The following is a 20,671-nucleotide window of genomic DNA, read 5'->3' as shown; positions in this document are numbered from 1 at the left end:
CCAAGAGTCAGCATCACCGAGGTTTAGAGACAAAAGCCTTCCAGAATTTTGTCTGTTCTGAAGCGTTTTCAATTATTATAGCTTTACAGTAGCTTTTTGGAAGTTTGCTTAAAAGGGAGATAGATATAGATCTACCTATAAAATCTCCCACTCCCTCCAGAATATCAAACTCGACCCAGTTCTAGAAGATTCCAAGCAGGAGCACATCTGTTTACTTGTGTCCCTTTAGAAGGAATGTAGCTAATTGGGGCTCACCAGGGAGGGGGCTTCTGGGGAATGTTTGTTGTCCTCTAATCTCAGCTTCAGAGTTGAGTGTCAGCCTTGAGCTGTTCCAGAGACATGTTTTCCTATGGCCCTGAGCCCTCTGTGTGTGCTCTGGGCTGGCTGTTTATAGGAAATGGGCGGCCTGCTGACAGCCTGCCTGGGATGGGTGTTTACATTTCAAGTGAACATAATTCCGCATTTTAGGCAAAGCAGTTTAGCCAGTGCTTGGAGGTGGCGAACCTCAGAGTAAGTGACCAGTGAAGGACAGGCTGGCTCAGGGGGAGACCAGGAGGGCCCTGAAGTAGGTTCTGTGTAGCAGGTGACCAAAGACCAGTGTGTATACCCTCACCAACCCCCAGCTGAGTCTTCCTGCCTCCAGGATTTTGTTGGACAATTCAAAATTCCCACAACCATTACTTAGCAAGTGCATGCTGTGTGCCAATGGGCCAAACTCCTTTTATCACCCCATCTCATTTAAAACTGCCAGTCCTATCTGGGGAGGGCAGTGTGATCCCTAATTTCTAGTTGAGAAAAATGAGGTTCAATGACATAAGGAGACTCTCCCAGGATCACACGGCTTGGATTAGGACTAACCCCAGAACCAAAGCCTTGCCCACTCTACCTATTGCATCTTGAGAGCATATGTAGCTTTTATTGAGCACCTACTATATGCTGAGTGCTTTATAGTCCTTAACCTCACAGCAACTCCATAAGGAATGTGTCATGATCCTCCCATCAGAGCAGAGAGGACCAAGTCTTGCCTTGGACACAAGGCCAATTGCATGGTTTGTAGATACCAGAACAGGATTCATAGCTACATGGAGACTTGAATCCTCTCAGGAGTAGAGATATGCCTGCCCTGCTCACCCCTACTTCCTGGCCCACTGTGGTGATTAATACACACTGGTTGAATGCACAAACCCAGTTCCAGGTTAACCCAAAGCCATTCCTACCTATTTCTTCCTGTTGCCCCAGAACAGAGCCCTGCCTCCTGAAATATCTCAGTGATACTTATTTTCAGAGCAGCCACCTCTGAAAAGATGTTTGAGAAGAGGATAGATGGTTATCTGCACCTGGACACACACAGTTTGCCTCCTAAAGGCTGGAGAAAGAACTAGAAGGTCTTTCATGGTCTTTTCCAATTTTACGAAGACTAGCATCACCATTATTGCTATTATTTCCATCTAGGTGTACAGGTTGGAATCCTTACCACTGAAACAGACACTCACGTCCTTTGGAGAAGGACATGAAAACACAATCCTGAGGGCAAAACTAGTTGAGGCTATTCCAAGTCAAGATAGTGGCTCTCTGGGTCAGCAGGGGGTGGGTGGGGAGGGTGGGCTGGTGACTGGACAAGCTGTGTGGGGCTTCCAGGGGTTCTCATGTTCTGTTCATTAGGATGTAGTTCTTCATATGGGTCTGTCCAGTTTGCGAAGCTTCATCAAGCCATGCAGTCACAGCAGCACATCTCCTTAGATGATCAAACAGACTGGTCAAATGGATGGTGGTGGCTGTGTCAGCTTTGAATGCAGGTTACCCCTTCCTAGCTGTGTGGCTTAGAGTGAGGTACTTAACCTCTCTGTGCCTCCATTTTACCAACTGGAAATGGGTCTGCAGAGCCACGAGTGCCTAGGCCCTTTGTAGTTCGTTTGGTAAGAAATTTAAAACCTTCAAGCATTGTTTAAATTTTGTTTTATTTTGCTGTTAATTAGCAAATGACATTAGGTTGATTTTTGTCTCCTAAAGAATGCATTTCTAGTTGGTGTATTCTATACACTTTCAATGTTTTAGAATTCACCAGAAAATACACATAAAGTGTCCACACAGTACTTAGCACATGCATGCTCAATAGTGCTCATAGCACTATTTCCTTTCTTAGATATAAAGTCACCAGACAAGAATTTCTTGGGAAGGTATTCTCTCCTAAGCCCATCATTGTGGCAGTGGATACAAGAAGGATATTTTTCTGATCAACTCTTATTTTATGGGAATGAAATGTCAGTATGGCCTGGCCCTCCTTTTTTGCATATTATAGTTATACCCGTATTGGAAGCATGTATTAGACTACAGCAAGGTATGTGCTCTTTGTGGAGGGGAAGGGGTGGGAATCAACATGTCACTTGCTAATTAACAGCTAAATTAAATTAAAATTTTTTTTAAGTACGGATTTCAAATTGTATGCCAAATCAAGCTTGAAGGCCTCATGTATCCCAGTTGGGCCCCTGTCCTTAACCTCACCTCATTCATGCTGCTCCCAAGCCCCTACCTCATGCTGAAGCCCATCTTGACTCAGCCCTTGCAGGAGGTGGGGTTGCCTTTCCACCTCCAGGCCTTTGCTTTCAGAGTTTCTAGGAAGTGTGAGTGGAAATGCCCTACTCTCTCCCCTACTTGCACCTCCTCGATCTATTGTGGGCAATAATTTTACTCGTCTTCAAAGGGCCATTTCAAGTGCCACCCACTTCAGGAAGTCTTTCCTGATCCATCCACTCCCAGCTGGGCTTCCTCAGCTCTCTCTTCTCTTTTCCCCCACCCCTGCCCCCATTCTCTTCCAGAAGGAACCTGTGAATATACTACAAAAGTGTCTTTAAGTTAAGGGCCTTGAAGGTGGGGAGATTATCCAGGTGGGCTCAGTGTAATCACAAGGGTCATTACAAGGGAAAGAGGAAGGTCGGATTCAAAAAAGATGTGACAGTAGAATCAGAGATCAGAGTGATGTGACCACAAACCAAGCAATGCAGGCAACTTCTAGAAGCTAGAAAAGTCAGAGATGGACACCTTGCTTTTTAGCCCTGTAAGACCCATTCAGGCTATATCTTCCAAAATGGTAAGATAACAGATTTGTATAATTTTAAGCCACTAAGTTTGTGGTGATTTGTTACAGCAACTATAGGAACCTAATACAGGTCTAGAACCATCCAGCACATTTTCAGGTTAGTCTTGATGAACTGGTCCACAGTCCCTGCTTTTATGCAATGACTTAGATTTTAGATTTTAGATTTTCTCCAGGGTCTACATAAATTAGACACCCACACATGTACTGGCCCTCTCCCATATGCAGAATCAGGTGCCAGGTCACCCTCTGGTTGGAGTAGGTATCAAATGTTACTCTACGGGCTGAAATGGTCAATGGAAGGTTTCCAAGGCTGAACCAGGTCCTGGGGAAACCTAGGCAAAGTATGAGGCCTTCTGGACCAGTCCTCCAAACCTGACCTTCTCTGGAGGGATGCTAGCATATTGGAAGAGATGGTCAATGGGCCTCAGCACCTCTTGGCAAGGCAACTGAACGTGTCTGAGCCTCAGTCCCTGCTGTGTAAAATGGAGCTCCTAGGGATGCTTACCTTGCCTTATTGTTGTCTCAAGTGAGGAAATGTGTGTGAAAGCTCATCGCAAATACTCCTTGTATCCAGCACTATTAAAGGAGATCGTCCTAGTGAACTCGACTCCCCTTCCCATAATACCCCTAGAACTGCTGAGATTGACCTTAAAGCTCTGTAAAGGTGTCAGCACAGGATGATTCTGTGTCTTCTCTTTCAGGTGAAGTTTATTACAGGAGCAAATACCTGAGAAGTGATACCTACAAAGACAACATCGAGGCCAACAGGATTGTGGTGTCAGAGTTTGGAACGATGGCCTACCCAGACCCCTGCAAAAACATATTTTCTAAGTAACTGTCCATTTTGAATCTAGTCATGCTTTTCAATATCCACCAGCATGTGCTCCTCTGACAATCCTCTTTAGGGCACATGAAAACCTTCACCTGGCTGGGCTTTCCCTGTATATGCCACATAGTTCTGGATCACTGATAGCAAGAGAGGCAAAGAGCATCTGACAGATTATTAGGTATTTTTCCATGTGGCTGGTAGGAGAGCCATATGGTAATTATCTCTCAAAATTATAAACACACGTTCTCTTCAGGCTAGAGATAGGCTTGCTCATGGCTGGAATGGCAAACTTATAACCTTATCCACGGCTGCATCATTTGTTATAATGAGGAACTGAAAATAACCCTAATGTTCATCCACACAAGGGTAGTTAATAAGAGTGAAACTGTACAAGAAAATATCAGGCAGGAACAACAGCAACAACAAAAGTGATGAGGATCCTGTCTATGCACTGAATGGAGAGATTTCCCACATCGCTTATTGAGTGGTGGGCGCAGGGCAGAACAAGGTGTAGAAAGAGCATATGATATGTTTTGTGTTAGAAGAGCATGAAGAAATCTGGATTTATTTTTGCTTGTATGTGTGCAGAGGAAGTGGGAGGGTCTGTAAAGTGGGAAATTGGCAAATGAGAGAAAGAGATAGGGAGAGATTTTTAGTAGGATACGTTTCAAATCATCTGGGCTAGGATGACTATGAATATATTACACACTTGATGACTAAACTCTTGGCTGGGGAATCAGACCCACCGTCAGGATCTCGTGCTTGATACTCTTCGGATATAGAAGAGTTATGAAATGTGCTAGCAGTAGACTGCCCAGAGATGGAAGAGTGCTCCTGCTTTTCAGTAACTGACGTCATCTTTCTAGTTCCAGGATCCAGTGCTGGGGCTGGCACACAGCAAGCACTGAATTCACATTTGCAGGTTGGGAAGGAGCCAAGCAGGAAGCCGGGAGGGGGAGAGAAGGAACACAAAACCAAGGCTCCCCTAGGGCAGTTTTCTTGCTTCACCATTCGCCAGCAGGGGGGGCACTAACCAACACATGGATCCAGGATCTTCTGATCAAAACAATGATGAGTATTTTTCCCATAATTTGTTTGCTTTCCTTTAAAGAAAAAAAAAATACTAAACTAATTTCCTGGACAAATTCAAAATGTCCATTGTGGACTCTTATTCCTTCCAAAAGTAAGGATTATCTGTTTTGCTAGTCTTAGGAGGCCATTATGGATGGATATGTATGACTTCTGTAGAGCTTTTTTTTTTTTTTTTCTGTAGAGCTTCTTAAAATACTTTGGAACACTTTGGCTATTGTGGACATTGCTGCTATAAACATTGGGGTGCAGGTATCCTGGCGTTTCACTGCATCTGTATCTTTGGGGTAAATCCCCAGCAGTGCAATTGCTGGGTCATAGGGCAGTTCTAGTTTTAATTCTTTGAGGAACCTCCACACAGTTTTCCAGAGTGGCTGCACCAGTTCACATTCCCACCAGCAGTGCAAGAGGGTTCCCCTTTCTCCACATCCTCTCCAACATTTGTGGTTTCCTGTCTTGTTAATTCTCACCATTCTCACTGGTGTGAGGTGGTATCTCATTGTGGGTTTGATTTGTATTTCCCTGATGGCCAGTGATGTGGAGCATTTTCTCATGTGCTTGTTGGCCATGTCTATGTCTTCTTTAGTGAAATTTCTGTTCATGTCTTTTGCCTGTTTCATGATTGGACTGTTTGTTTCTTTGCTGTTGAATTTAATAAGTTCTTTATAGATTTTGGATACTAGCCCTTTATCTGATGTTATTTGCAAATATCTTCTCCCATTCTGTAGGTTGTCTTTTAGTTTTGTTGACTGTTTCTTTTGCTGTGCAGAAGCTTTTTATCTTAATTAAGTCCCAATAGTTCATTTTTGCTTTTGTTTCCCTTGCCTTCATAGATGTATCTTGCAAGAAGTTGCTGTGGCCAAGTTTAAAAAGGGTGTTGCTTGTGTTTTTCTCCAGGATTTCGATGGATTCTTGTCTCACATTTAGATCTTTCATCCATTTTGAGTTTATCTTTGTGTATGGTGTAAGAGAATGGTCTAGTTGCATTCTTCTGCACATGGCTGTCCAGTTTTCCCAGCACCATTTATTGAAGAGACTGTCCTTTTTTCCAGTGGAGAGTCCTTCCTACTTTGTTGAATATTAGTTGACCATAGAGTTGAGGGCCCATTTCTGGGTTCTCTATTCTGTTCCATTGATCTGTGTGTCTGCTTTTGTCCCAGTACTACACTGTCTTGATGACCACAGCTTTGTAGTACAACTTGAAATCAGGCATTGTGATGCCCCCGGCTCTGGTTTTCTTTTTCAATATTCCCCTGGCTATTGATTCCACACTGTGGAAGGAGCCTCAGTGTCCATCGAAAGATGAATGGATAAAGAAGATGTGGTCTGTATATACAATGGAATATTAATCAGCCATTAGAAAAGAGGAATACCCACCATTTGCTTCAACATGGATAGAACTGGAGGGTATTATGCTGAGTGAAGTAGGTCAATTGGAGAAGGACAAACATATGGTTTCATTCATTCGGGGAATATAAAAAATAGTGAAAGGGAAAATAGTGAAAGGGGAAAGGAGAGAAAATGAGTTGGAAATATCAGAGAGGGTACAGAACATGAGAGACACCTAACTCTGGGAAATGAACAAGGGGTAGTGGAAAGGGAGGTGGGTGGGGGGATGGGGTGACTGGGTGACGGGCACTGAGGGGGGCACTTGACGGGATGAGCACTGGGTGTTATACTATATGTTGGCAAATCGAACTCCAAAAAAAAAATATACAAAAAAAATACTTTGGAACAACCCACTAGCTCTTAGTGTCTCTGGTGTGGGAGACCTTTGGATTTTTGAGAGCCCAGGAGGGTTCAGTTGGTGGCCAACTTGTCCCAGATGACTCACTTCTTAGCTAATTCAACATGGTGGTATCTTTGAACAACTTGATACTGGAGTCCTCCAGATTCCTCAAGTGATCTTTTGGGACCCCAAACTTTTCTCCCTTAATTGAAGTAGAGTATTTTAAGTGGCAGGAAAACTTAAAGCCATCTTAAGTAGAGCTTTCCAATTGGGTAGACACAGCCATTGATTTGCTATTGATCTGCTTTCCCCCACAGAGCTTTCTCCTACTTGTCCCATACCATCCCTGATTTCACAGACAATTGCCTGATTAACATCATGAAGTGTGGGGAAGACTTCTATGCGACCACAGAGACCAATTACATCAGGAAAATCAACCCACATACCCTGGAAACCCTGGAGAAGGTACTATTGAATCTACTACAACCAGCATTAATTCCTGGCTTGTGAAAGGGACCCCGGGTGGGGCCATGTGGCCTGTAGGAACTCACAAGGGGCTGTCCCTCCTTTAATGCCATTGGATCCTGAGCTTCCCCAGTACAGCATTTAGCACTATATTCTAAGCTCCCTTAGGGCAGGGGCTGTGTCATTTCATTTCTGTGTCAGTGTTTGTTCTTAGGACTACTAAAACAAAGTACCAAAAACAAAGAATCAAAGTTCTGTTAGGACAACAGAAACTTATTCTCTCACGGTTCTAGGGGCTGGAAATCTGAAATTGGGGTGTTCGTGGAGCCATGCTCTCTGAAGGCTCTAAGGGAAGATACAGGCTTGCCTCTTCCAGCTTCTGATGGCTGCCAGGAATCCTCAATGTTCCTTGGCTTATAGATGCATCACTCCAATACACATCATTGGATTGGGGCCCTCCTCCATCCAGACTGACTTTATTTTAACTTGATTACATCTACAAAGGCCCTTTTTCCAAATATACGTACCAAGGATTAGGGCTTCAACATATCTTTTTGGAAGACAGAATTCAACCCTTAACAGTGTCCACTGTCTTGGCACAGAGTGGGAGCTTAATGGGAGTTTGAATGATTGTACCAAATTGTCTGGACTTGAGTAGCCCTACCTTGTATTGACCTGAAGAGGGAGGCCTTAGGCAGAGAGCAAAGAGGCAAAAATAAATGTCCAAGCAGATATCTTTCCTGGGCTGAAGCAAGTCAACATTTTCATGAAAATCAATAGACCCACTCATTTTTCTCCAGCTGGCTATTCGAAGCCTCAATGTCTTCTCCATACATTTTAATGATCTGTTAAAGGGAATGCTTTTCTTAGCTGTGAAATTATGTCCAGCACCTTTTAAGCTGAGCGGCATCGGTCCAACTGATGTATGCTTTCCACAAAGCCTCAGAGAGGAAATACTAAGAGAGAATGAAGCCTTCCCTGACTTTTGGCTGGAGGTCGTGCTATTCTGAGGAAGGAAAGGAGGACAGTTGGTTCCCCGGCCATGCATTATTCTGTGGCTGTGCCCTGTTGGGAGTTTTTGGGGGTGGTCATTATTGAGCTTGTTAGTCGTTTGGCTTTGACCAAGTGTTTTTGTAACTCTGTTCCCAGAATAATGCTATGAGAGAGGCCCAGAGATTTATGCCTCTGTGGTATGCAAAAGGAGAGAATTTAAATGACATAACCAGAGCAGCAGTTAAGATTAGAGCTAAAGGCTGCCCCTCTGCCCAGGTCATCGCTCTGTGGTGAGGCATCTGCTGCCATGCTGAGGACACCCAGCAGGACCAGGGGCAGCAGGGCCGAAACACAACAGCCACAGAAAACATACACAGCTCACCAACTCCCCTGCAAGCTCTATGCTGTAGGAGGCTGACTGTCGTGAGGTTCTATCAGGTCACATGAGTAAACCTCCTCTTTAAAGGTGAAGTCTGTCTTATTTTCAGATCAGAAGATCTGCAAAAGTAGCCATCATCTCTCTGAACCTAGAGCAGTTGCATTTCATCAAGTTTCACCTGCTCCCATTTTTAAAACCAGGTGGCTGTCATTTTGCAGGTTGATTATCGCAAGTTCGTGGCTGTAAATCTGGCAACAGCACATCCTCATTATGATGAAGCTGGAAATGTTCTTAATATGGGCACGTCCATCATGGACAAGGGGAAGACAAAATATGTGATCTTTAAAATCCCTGCCACAGTCCCAGGTAGGTCATTCTGGGGATATAATGAAGCACAGACACCAAGGGTGGCTCCCTCCAAAGAGTTCTGATTTTTATTGATGATGTAAGACACAATCTGAGACTTTCCCTCATGGGTGATTCAGAATGACCATGAACATACTTTTTTCCTTTAGGAGGAAAGAGATGTTGCTGGGCTTCCTTTTGAAGAATGAATTCTTTTACTATCCTAACCTGATTTTCTTTAGGCTCTAGTTCATTCATTCATTAATTTATTCATTATTCATCCACCATCTACCTGTCCATCCATCTGTCTGTTTATCCACCCATCATCCATCTAACTATCCATCATCCATCCACCTATCCATTCATCATCCGTCCAACCATCAGTTTGTCCACCCATCCATCCACTTGCCCATCAAATATCTTTTCCTTCCATCCATCCTTCCTTCCATTCATCCTTCCATCTGTTTTTTTTTTGTGTTTGTTTGTTCTTTTTGTTTTGTTTTTTGTGCTGCTGCCCACTTTCATCCCAGCCCCTGAACCCAGGTTCCTAGTGTCAATATGGGAGCTCAGCCCTGCTTCAGACCTTCAGCCTTTCAGACACCACTCCCCCCACCCCCCCACACACACTCTGTTCTCAGGACCTTCTGTACCTTTTCCTTTTAAGGCCAGGAAACTGGAGAAAATCCCAGGCCAGTTGTGATTGCATATTCCTGAGAAGAGGAGGCTCCTGACCCTTATTTGTCCAGGACCCTCCTGGGAAGCACACCCAGGAGACCAGGCCTCTGAGGGTAGTTGCACAGGTCTTAGGAGACAGGGAAGAACTATGAGGGTGCTTGGCTTGACCTGCCAGCTTAGGGAAATTGGCTTCCTTCTGTGATCCCTGCTGGCCCCTTCCCTCATGTCCTGGAGAACCTCCTGAGCTAATTACTAGACTCTGTTGGCTGAGGTGAGCCCGTAAGGTCAGAAGGCACAATGAGTATTCTTGTTAAATGGAATCCCATGACTTAAGCTAATGGAGGAATAGAGGGTCTAGCCAGGATCCTAGAATGTCAGCCCTGGGATGGTCTAGGCATTTGAGTTTGTCACCTCATATTACAAAAGGATGATGATGAGGCCCAAGGGGATCAGGTGACATGCTCACGGTCATGCTGGTCACAGGAGCCACCAACATCATGCCACCGGCTCCCCACTAAGCACCTGCTCTCTGCTAGTGGCTTCCCTGGGATTTATGCCTATGTCTTGCCTCCTAGGCCAGGGTGCTTTTCATTTCAGTTTGCTTTGTGCTCCATTTGTTTTGTGAATAAAAGAACCACCCCCAAGCCCCACAGCATCCCTCCCACCAGCCAGCTGTTTACAGTGTGCACAGGTGGCCACAAGAAAGGTGGGGACGCTTGCAGATAACTCATTATAAACCAGCCCCAGGCCTGGGTGGGGAGGCCTTTTGGCCAGTAGTGACTCATCCTTACAGAGGAATAAGAACAGGAACATGTACCGAGCACCTTTGCTGTCTGGATGCTTGGGTGAGCTACTTGGACTACTTCATGATTTCATTCTGTTCTCTCTCTCCACTCTGTGTCATTATCCCTAATAACAGAGGAGGTAGCCAGGCTAAGGGGGCCATGCTTTCTTGGCTTAACCTTTTGCCTTTGGCCGTAATGATAGACCATTCCATTACGCCTCAGTTTCCCATCTGTAAAATGGGGATCATTCAGTCTACTTCGATTGTCACAAGATGTACAATAGCCCCTTATCACATTGGGTACTTAGTCTCACTCCCAGGTGTTTCACAATGGTCAGAGTGAAGAGAAATTCATGGAAACCCTATGAGATACATCTTAAATGGTGGTCCTCAGCAAAATATTAAAGTTGAAGCCTGTGAAGCCAGCCCATCCTGTGGGTGCTTGATAGAAATGCAAGACCTCAGGCCCTAGCCCCCACATACTGAATCAAACTCCACACTTTGATCATGATCCCCAATGATTTGTGTCCATAAAGAGGTGTTGTTCCAGAACAGGGGCTAACAAGCTTTATCTGTAGGGGCCCAAGAATAAATATCTGGGCTTTGCAGACACGCGGTCTCTGTTGCAACTACTCAGCAATGCCACTGCAGCCTGAGAGCAAGTGTGGCCATGGACCCTGCATAAAGGAAGGAGTGTGGCTATGTTTCCAAAGAAACCCTGATGCAAAAGCAGGGGGAGGCTGGCTTCAGCCCCTAGGCTGTGGTACAGACCCCTAGCCTAGAGGCCTGGCTCTGTGGCTCAGTGTTTTCAGATCATAGCACCAGGTCTCACAGAGCAGGAGGGCTTAGGTGGGAAGCACTCAGAGCCCCTATGTGAGCCAGGCAGCAAGCCCTTCATTGGTTTAGTTGTCAGCTCTCATCCTAAGGTTCTTCTTAGTGGCCAGGTCAGTTTGAAAGGCTCAGGTGATGGTGGCGTTGTCTGCGGGCAGCCAGGTCCTGTGCTGCTCCTGAGGCTTGCCTTTCTCTAGAGGACAAGAAGGAGAAGAACCCCTTGAAGCACACGGAGGTGTTCTGCTCCATCGCCTCCCGCTCCCTCCTCTCCCCGAGCTATTACCACAGCTTCGGAGTCACGGAGAACTACGTCATTTTCCTCGAGCAGCCTTTCAAGCTGGATATCCTCAAAATGTCAACTGCGTACATCCGGGGAGTGAACTGGGCTTCCTGCATGGCTTTCCACAAGGAAGACAAGGTAAGGCCTGGCTGGGACCCCCCAGCCCCACTGGGCCAGGAGACCCCTCAACACAAGGACAGCCAGAGTGAGGTATCCTGGGAAGCAGACTGAGATGGAGGTTGGCGTGCAGGAGGTTTCTTAGGGAGGGAGAAATGAGCTACCATCCAGTCTCCCCAGAGGCATCATCCAAACTTCCAGAGGGCTCTGAAGCTGGATGGTCCTGCAGAGTTGTCCCAGGTTAGGGCAAGGGGGCCGGGGCCCCAAGTCAATGAGTCAGGGGAGCAGACTGTCCCTGTCAGAAGAGCGAGTGACCTTGGGCAAGCCAGCTCTCATCAGCCAGGCAGTCTACACCAGCCCAGCAGCCAAGGGCTACTCATCAGTGCTGACCTATATCTGGGCTTCTTGCAGCTTCCACCATGGGCCTTGTCCATGGACAAGGCCCTTCCAGCATCCTGGCAGCCACCGGTAATGTCAGGGAAGAGGTTCTATATATGATTTAGACATCATAATGACAGAGCATTCACCAGATAGTACAGCCAAACATCTTCAGGCACACCTGAGTGCTCAGAGTGTGGAGGCGTGCATATGTGTGTGTGCCTGCCTGTGTACATGCATGCTTGTATATTCAGGGGTGTGTGTATGTGCACATATGTATGTGTATGGATATATCTATGCATGGATATGTGTGTGTGTTTGCTTCCTGTTGAAATGAGTAAATTTTTACGTGTGATAAATATCAAGTAATTCTTAATGTCCTCTATTCAAACAATACACAAGTAGAGAAAGTAACATGTCAAGTCCCCTCTCCTCTCCCTTGCTGCTGCCAATCCACTCTCCAGAGGTAACCACCACTACGCAACTTTAAGACCTGTCCTTCTCAGGGAGGAGAGTGAGGTCCCTCCTCTGCTCAGAACATTCTAGTGATTTCTCATCTTCCTCAGGATAAGTTCCAAAGGCTTCACTGACCAGCCTGCAAATCCTCACAGGCCCATATCCCAACCACTGGCTCCCTGCTCACTCAGCCTCCTCTTGGGCCTCCTGTATCTCAAACCAGCCTAACATGTTCCTGCCTCGGGGCCTTTGCATTTTCTGTCCCTTCCACCTGGAATGTTCTTTCCCAGAAGTCTTCCTCCCTCAATTAATCCAGGTCTCAGCTAAAATATCCAGATCCTTGAGGCCTTCTGTGATGAACCAATCTCTAACAGACCCTGCCATAGGCTTCTCCATCCCCTACCTGTCTTCATTTTTCTCAGTAATGTTCATTGTCCAAGGCACATTATTTGATCACTGCTGGCCTCTCCCCCACTGAACTATAAGTTCCATGAAAGCAGGGGCTTGGTTCTATTCTGTATTTCCCGGAAAAGTGTTCCTGAAATGAACACACTGGAATGAATGCACTGGGGCAAGGGGGCCAGCAGGGAAGCCAGCTGTAGCTGGTTTTGCTCTTTGGCCCCTGGAGATCCGTTGGCCCTCAGAGAATCCCACAGTGAGAAGACCCGGCTGCCAGGAGGAGGGCAGAAAGCCCTGGGAAGGACTTTGGAATGCATTTAGAAGAGAGATTTCTGAAAAGTTCCTGCACCTGACTCAGGGATTGGGATCACAGAGAAGCAACCTGCCCATCGCCCACCCCCAACACTGTCAAAGCCTTCCTCCTCTGCATTCCCACTTAGCATTCAAAACTGGATTCTGGGGAAGGAGAGAAAGAGGCACATGAGCTGGGAGGTGACGGCCACAGAACAGCCTGGAGAGTCCCTCCCTGCCTTTCAGAAGGAGGGTGGTTAGGCCAGAAATGCCAAAAGAAAGAACCCCCACACATACCTTGAATTAGGCAACTGGGGTTGCAGATATGGCTAATTACCACCCAGAGTGATACTGCCTTGTGACACCCAGAGGTGTGTGCAGATACCCATATGGGCTCCTTAGCTAGAACAGGTCTTTGCACCCTAGAGCCTCCAGGATAAGGGAGGTTGCCATGACAACTGCATCCTGGCAAACCAGGCAGCAGGTGGAGGTCAGGAGAGGGTCCCAGAATGGTTGGTGTGGTTTTAGGGGCTCCAGCTGTGGCTAGAGCCCAAGGAGGGCTAGAACACTGGTCAGTTCTCCCTGACTTGGCCATTGCCAGGGAGCTAGTTTGTCATGGCCCACCATGAGTCACAGTCAAGTGAAGGGGGTAGAGGGACAGTGTACCCTCCAGAGTCTCCCCCACTCTCTGTCCTCCTGGTGATGCAGAGGCCCCAGCAGCAGAGCTTCCCTCTGTTCCATCTGACGGAAATGATCAGGGACGTGCACCAGCTGGCAGCTCCCATTTTCTTAGCCTCGCTCCGCTGGAGCTCTGGGGGAGGGGGATGCTCCAGGGTCACTAGCTGGTGGAGGGCAGGGCTAGGTCTTGACTTGTGCCCAATGTTATAGTGCCAGGCTGCTGAGGGAAAGCTGACCCCTTGGTGGGCATCTTCTTTCAGACTTATATTCACATCATCGACCAAAGGACCAGGAAACCTGTGCCCACCAAGTTTTACACGGACCCCATGGTGGTCTTTCATCACGTCAATGCCTATGAGGAGGATGGCTGCCTTCTCTTTGACGTCATTGCCTATGAGGACAGCAGCCTTTACCAGCTCTTCTACTTGGCCAACCTGAACCAGGACTTTGAGGAGAACTCAAGGCTAACCTCCATCCCCACCCTCAGGAGGTTTGCTGTGCCTCTCAATGTGGACAAGGTAATGGCTTGGAAGGGGACCCGTTTCATTCCTGGGGAGCCATGAGCCTTCGTGGGAGGGACTTTGGCACTCATTTAATTGACCTTGAAATCCAAAGTGAGCTGTTCTTAAAGGCAAAACATTTTTTTTTAAGGCAAAACATTTTTTCATTGTTTTTCCAAAAGTGCTGCATATTCATCATATAAACCTAAGAAAAAAGAGATTAGGAAAAAAGGAAAAAAACCCATGAACCTATTATGGATATATTTATATTACCTCCAACATCTCTCTCCATAGGTAGACAGACATATTGATACACATATTAATGTATCTGTATATATGTATATATAATATGTATTATATACTATTAATATATACTATTAATACATATCTCCATAAAGCTGTTAAAAATTCTGTGTAATATAACTTCTCTAAAACTTAGAAATATATATGTATATTTTATATATTGCTTAATTTCAGAGAAGGAAGTCACAGAATTCCACGCAGCTTTATTGAGACATAATTTCATATACCATACATTTAAAGTGCACCATTTCAGTTGCTTTTAGTAACTTCGCAGAGTTGTGCCGCCAACTGGATTTTAAAACCCTTTTTTGCCCCGGCAAGAAACCTTGTGCCCTTCCACCAAGCCCCTCCACCCCTCCACCCCCGGAGCCCTAGCACCTACCCACTTCCCATCTCGAGGACCTGCCTGTTCCAGACACATCACACACATGGAGACACGCGCAGGGCGGTTTCCCACGGTGGCCACCCTCCCTCTGCCTCGTGTTTCCAAGGTCTGTTTCTGCCACAGCGTGTGGCAGCCCTTACTTCCTTTTCATGGCAGAATATGCAAATACTTTTTTTCACTTATGTGTATATCTAAACATCTCTCCATGACCTCCAATATTGTTCTCCAACATCATTTTAGATATTTGTCTGATGGTCTCCACCAGGATTCATAACTACTCGCTTACCTAATGCCCTCCTGTTGATTAGTTCCCTTCCTGCATTAAAAATGACCAGTAGGCCAGATATTATCCTCAATTAGGGTGATGCTACCAAGGCTCCAGGCTTGGTTTCGGAGGCTACAGAGATTTCTGGCTCCAGAACTCACTGACTTCATGACTTAATTAATTTAAATGAAAGCAAATTCAATTCAACTCAATTTTGATGGCTCCTATTTACTAAATGCACTCTATGTGCCAGGTACTTTGCTAAGCATTTTATTTTCCTTGCCTCACTTAACGATCAGAACAACCTATGGGAGAGGTCCTCATGTTAGCCTCATTTTACAAAGAAACTGAGACTCAGAGAGGTTAAGGAATATGCCCAAGGTCACACAGCCTCCAGGGGCAGAGCCACGATTAGCCCCTGCAACAGCTTACCTTCCAACTGCACTTGTAGCTGGTGTGAAGGTACAATTCTACCATCCTCCCCAGCAGGCCTAACTCCTGGAAGGAGCCCACAGAGATCATCCTGACCCCTCTCGGGGTTCTGCAGGTCTCGGGAATGGAGGACTCTGCTCCAGAAGGCCCAGGGAGCCTTCCCCCAGTCTCACTGTTGGGCTCCTCGATGCAGAAGCTCAGGCACGCTCCCACTCAGTAAGCAGGGCTCTGCATGTGCACCCAGGTTTGTCTGGCTCTGGAGTCAGGGTTCTTTGCTATCTTCCTGGCATTTCCCCACCTGCAGTCATAGGTGTAGCTCTGTCATGATTTTCACCATATCTCCTATCACCTCAATTTAACATTCACAAAGTCATGTTTTGTTCAAACCATCTTACTCTTGAAAGGAAACCTGTCACCAGCCAGTGGAAAGCTAGCATTGCTTGTTGCAAATAGAAGACAAGCACGGGCATAAGGCATGGGCATAAAGCACTGGAGATAAAGCAAAGGTCTGAAGCTCCAGCCAGATATTCTTGCTTTTCAAGACTTAATCTCATTGTTAAAAAGAAAGTTCTAAAACTATGAGGTGTTAAAGACATAGTGGCACCTCACTGAGACTCTCCTCGACCCAACCAGGAAGACTGGAAGAGACAAGGGAATGAACTTTCTCCCCTCGTAGTTCAGGGCTGCTGAATGAACAGCCACATTCCATGAAGTCATCACATGGGCCCCTGCCCTCTGCGGCCTGTGCTCTGGGCGGCACCACAATGCCATGCAGTGCCATGCTTGGTCTCCTGGTTCCAGGAAGCAGTGGGAGGCAGGGGGTGGGTGGGTGGGCGGTGGTGTCACAGAGCACACAGGTGGCAAATCCCAAGGCCTGGCCCTGCCTCACGCAGACCTCAGCCTGGGGATGAAACAGAGAGGAAACGCTTCCTCCCACTGCCCACACACTGAGGGATTTTATAACCTTTTATCGTGCTTGAAAAATGATTTGCTTCCTTGGAACCAACCTAAGATGTTTTGCACGTATATTTTGAAAAGCTGCCATGTGAGCCACCTACTGCTTTGAAACTAGCAAAGAAGTGTGAGCCCTGGGAAGAGTAGCTCTGGCCACGCTTTTTAATTGCTATTTATTATCCCTTAAAAAGTCTTCTTGCTTCACTTTCAAGTTGCCCTGGCTGCATATGAAATCAAAAAGTTGAGCAGATGGACATGGTGGACATGTCCAGATCTGGCACCTCTAATTCCATCCTATCCAAGGCTTTTTAGGACAGACTGTGGGAGACACCACCTTTCTCTGGCACCCATCAGTCTGGGGCCTTCACATGTCACTGTCCCCCTGCCTGCAACCCTGCCCTCTTCCCATCAGGTTGGGGAACAACCTGTCCTCTTGCCTGCAGGTTGGACTCACCTGGGGGCTTTGAGACCACACCTGGCCTAGGTCCTGGGACATGGGGGTGGGGAGGAGGGTGGGGAGGGAAGAGCAGGGTCTCAGCCCCCAGGGGCTTCTAATTTGCAGCCAGTCTAGCAAATTCCTGCTCACCCTTCAGATGTCAGGATCATCTTAGTGAAGTTTGTATGCTGTGCTCTGCCCCTGCAGCTCCTTGCTGAACATTTATCCCAGGTAAAGGAGCTTGTTAGTCACCTGCCCTGGGAAAGCTTTGAGAGGGCCAGAGCCATTGGTCTTGTCAGCCATCTATCCCCTGTGCCTGTCACAGGGCAAGCTTGTAACTACTTTAAATCAATGAACGAGTGACAGGTGAGTGAGAAATGTGTGAAGTGGGGGGTCTCTAAAAGGACACGGGTGTTTCTTTAGCATTTGGAACATTTCCCACGTGGAAGGAATGTGCAATAGTGAAGTATATTTAAGAGTCTGGGACCTCCCAGCTGCCCCAGATTCTCTTGTGGTCCGGCCAGCTAGGGTCAAAGGAAGGTGGGGCCCCTTGGCACCCTCGGCCTGTTTATGTTGGGTGGCTCAGGGTTGTCTAAGGCGGAGCTGGGCTGGGAGGGGCGTGGACAAGTACAGACAGTTCAGGCGGCCGCCCTGCCCTCGTCCTGCAGGGCTAGGAGCGCTGCCTCCAGGTGGGTTCGTAAGCACTGGCCTTCCCTTCCGACAGCTACGTATGCACAAGGTGCCATCAGGGAAGGCGGCTTTGTGGACTTACAAGGAGCGGTTTCAACTGGCTGAGTAGATTTGGTTTTTGTCTTGACCCCAAGTGCAAAAACAAAGGTCCAGTAATAAAAGAAGCTGCCATTTACTGAGTGCTCAGTATGTACCAGGCCCTGTGTTAGATGCCTTTTTTCCTCTTAGACCCCAGCAAGAGGGGCCACTGCTCTAGACCTGGCATTGGGGGGAGAGGGGATGGCCTGATCAGGCTTTCTCTGGCAGTGTCCCTTCCTCAGAGGAGTTCATAGGGCTCGAGGGGCTGTGCCCACCCAGAGAGGGGCCTTCCCCTGCCCCAACCGTGAACCAGCTACCTGGGGTCCCTGGATACCCGGCCCAAATAGCCCCAAGACTGCTCCCAGCACCTGCCTCTCTCATCCTGAGAGCAGGCTGTGCCACTGGTGTACTGGCCTCAGACCCATGAGGTGGCCAGGGTTGGCAATTGCCTCAGTCATGCTGGCTGGGGTATCTGTGCAGTGAGAGAAAAGGGGGCAGAGACCAAGAAGGCCAGGCCCAGAGGCTGATCCTCATTCTGCCAATTCCAGCTCAGAACTCCAAGGAGTCCTAGAATTCCAAATTCACACATCCTTCCAGACCAGCCTTGTGCAAAAGAATCCGCTGCAATGATGAAACATTATCTAATGCAGTAGCCACTAGCCCCGTATGCCATTGAAATGTGGCCAATGCAGCTGAGGAACTGGATGTTTAATTGTACTTAATTTTTAAGTTAAGTGTAAATAGCCACATGTGGTCGGTGGTTGCCATACTGGACAGCACGGTTCCACATTAGGAAGGTCTATGTATTTGCTCAATGTATTTAGACATAGGGTTGGTGGGTCTCCACTCTTGTCTTGGGTCCTGCAAATTTTAGGAACTGTTAATGCTTTCCATGCTTCTCACCTGATTAGTAGGACACTCCTCTGAGTTGCTTATTATCCTCATGACTACAGATGAGAGAGAAAGTAACTTGCCCAACATCACAGGAACATCTGTGGGATTTGAGCTGGGATTTGAATGCAGGTCTGTCTGGGTCCAAGTTACTAACTACGATGTATCTGACCCTCAACACGGTGTTTTTATAACTATTATTTCATTGTAACTATAGCCTTTAGACACAGGTCAAAGCATCCCCACTTATGGTCACTACCTGTCAAAAAGTTATGAGTCGCCCTCATATTTTATAAATGAGGAAACAGGCTCAAGGAAGGCTTGGGGATGAGGGTGGGGAGAGGCTGCTCAAGTTCACATAGAAACCCCTCGAGTCAGGTTTCACATGCAGGGCTTCTGAACCCCAAAGCCAATGTTTCAGATAATTATCGAGATGGCTGCTTCTCCCAGGATTTCAAGGTAAACCTGTAGGATTTTGTTGACTTTGGGCTGGAAAGCTCTTTCAATGCTGAGCATGCTGGCCACCAAAAGTAGCCGAGTCATGTTCATTACTGCTGTGTGGAAAAATTCAGTTTATCCCTCAACCAGTCTGACCAGTTTTAGGCTGGAATTAAAAGACGTCTCTGAGACATACTCCCTGAGACACAAGCCCAGGGCATGCACAACAGGCCTGTTGCTGTCAGGTGACTTAGCAAGCACTGAGCAGAGCCTCCCCAGCGTGTGGTGTGGTGCAGGTGGAGGCCTTCAGACCTTCTGTTTACAAGACCCCACCGATGTGCTGGGTGTCAGGTGACTTTTGCATGCCTTTCATCTCATTTAATTCCTACAACTACCCTGTACAGTACATGTTTTGCACCTTGACAGTGGAAGGAAAACTAATTGAATCATGTATTCACTCATTCATTCAGCAGTTACTTCCTGGGAGCTATGTGCCATGCATTGAACAAAATCTGGTTCCAGTCTTCAAGAGGAAGACAACATGAAGGAAGCAGCTCCATGCAGGAGATAATTACAGCTCAGGACAAATGCCTCGGAGACACTGTAGATGCAGTTAGGGAAGGGGTTATTTGGGCAAAGACCTACAGGATGGGAACAGGCCAGCCCCAGGGTCTTTGTACCTGCTTTGCCCTCTGCCTGCAATGCTCTTGCTTCTAAGCAAAAGAATTCTGATGCAAAGGGCCTAGAGTCTCCTTTCCTCTGTGTGGCCTTGGGCAAGTCACTTTCCTTCTCTGGGCTTTGTTTTACTCTTCTGTCACTTGAGTTGAACTAAACAAATCTCAAAGGGCCCCTGCAGTTCAACTGCTAGGATGCAGCAAATTCACCCTCTTTCCCAGCAAAAAGCTGCTCATTCAAATAGGTTTCCTTTATTTTTTTTTTAAGATTTTATTTATTCATTTTTTATTTTATTCATGAGAGACCCAGAGAGAGAGAGGCAGGCTCCATGCAGGGAGCCTGATGTGGGACTCGATCCCGGGTCTCCAGGATCATGCCTAGGGATGAAGGCGGTGCTAAACTGCTGAGCCACCCAGGCTGCCTGATGCTGTCATTCAAATAGGTTTCCTTTATTTTTTTTAAAGATTTTATTTATTTATTTGACAGAGAGTGTGCACAGACACACAAGCAAGGGAGAGTGGAAGGTGAAGGGAGAAGGAGAAGCAGGACCCTGGAATCATGACCTGAGCCAAAGGCAGACGCTTCACTGACTGAGCCACCTAGGTGCCCCTGAATAGGTATCTTTTAATGATAAAATCCTTTTTTGGAAAATTTGGAAAGTAGAAAAGAGTTTAAATGAGAAGAAGTCAGCCATAACAATAATTCTCACCCTGTAAACTCCATGAAAACAGGGACTCGGTCTTATTTCTCCTCCTACATTGCCTAACCTGCACTCCCCTCAGTGGTAGTAACATAATAATAAAAAAATA

General features: G+C 46.8%; 1 protein-coding gene across 1 annotated transcript in view; it reads left to right on the top strand.

Moving 5' to 3' along the window:
- Positions 1-20,671, top strand: part of BCO1 (beta-carotene oxygenase 1) — a 38,857-nt gene that overhangs the window by 9,503 nt on the left and 8,683 nt on the right. Inside the window, exons 3-7 of the mRNA XM_041770052.1 lie at positions 3,799-3,928; positions 7,062-7,209; positions 8,800-8,947; positions 11,414-11,634; positions 14,076-14,333. Coding sequence (XP_041625986.1) covers positions 3,799-3,928; positions 7,062-7,209; positions 8,800-8,947; positions 11,414-11,634; positions 14,076-14,333 — 905 coding nt within the window. The remainder of the gene's footprint in view (positions 1-3,798; positions 3,929-7,061; positions 7,210-8,799; positions 8,948-11,413; positions 11,635-14,075; positions 14,334-20,671) is intronic.

Source organism: Vulpes lagopus, chromosome 10 (assembly GCF_018345385.1).
Source record: "Vulpes lagopus strain Blue_001 chromosome 10, ASM1834538v1, whole genome shotgun sequence".
NCBI classification, from domain to species: Eukaryota; Metazoa; Chordata; class Mammalia; order Carnivora; family Canidae; genus Vulpes; species Vulpes lagopus.
Note: the sequence above shows the minus strand (reverse complement) of the source record. Positions and strands in the feature narration are given on the sequence as shown.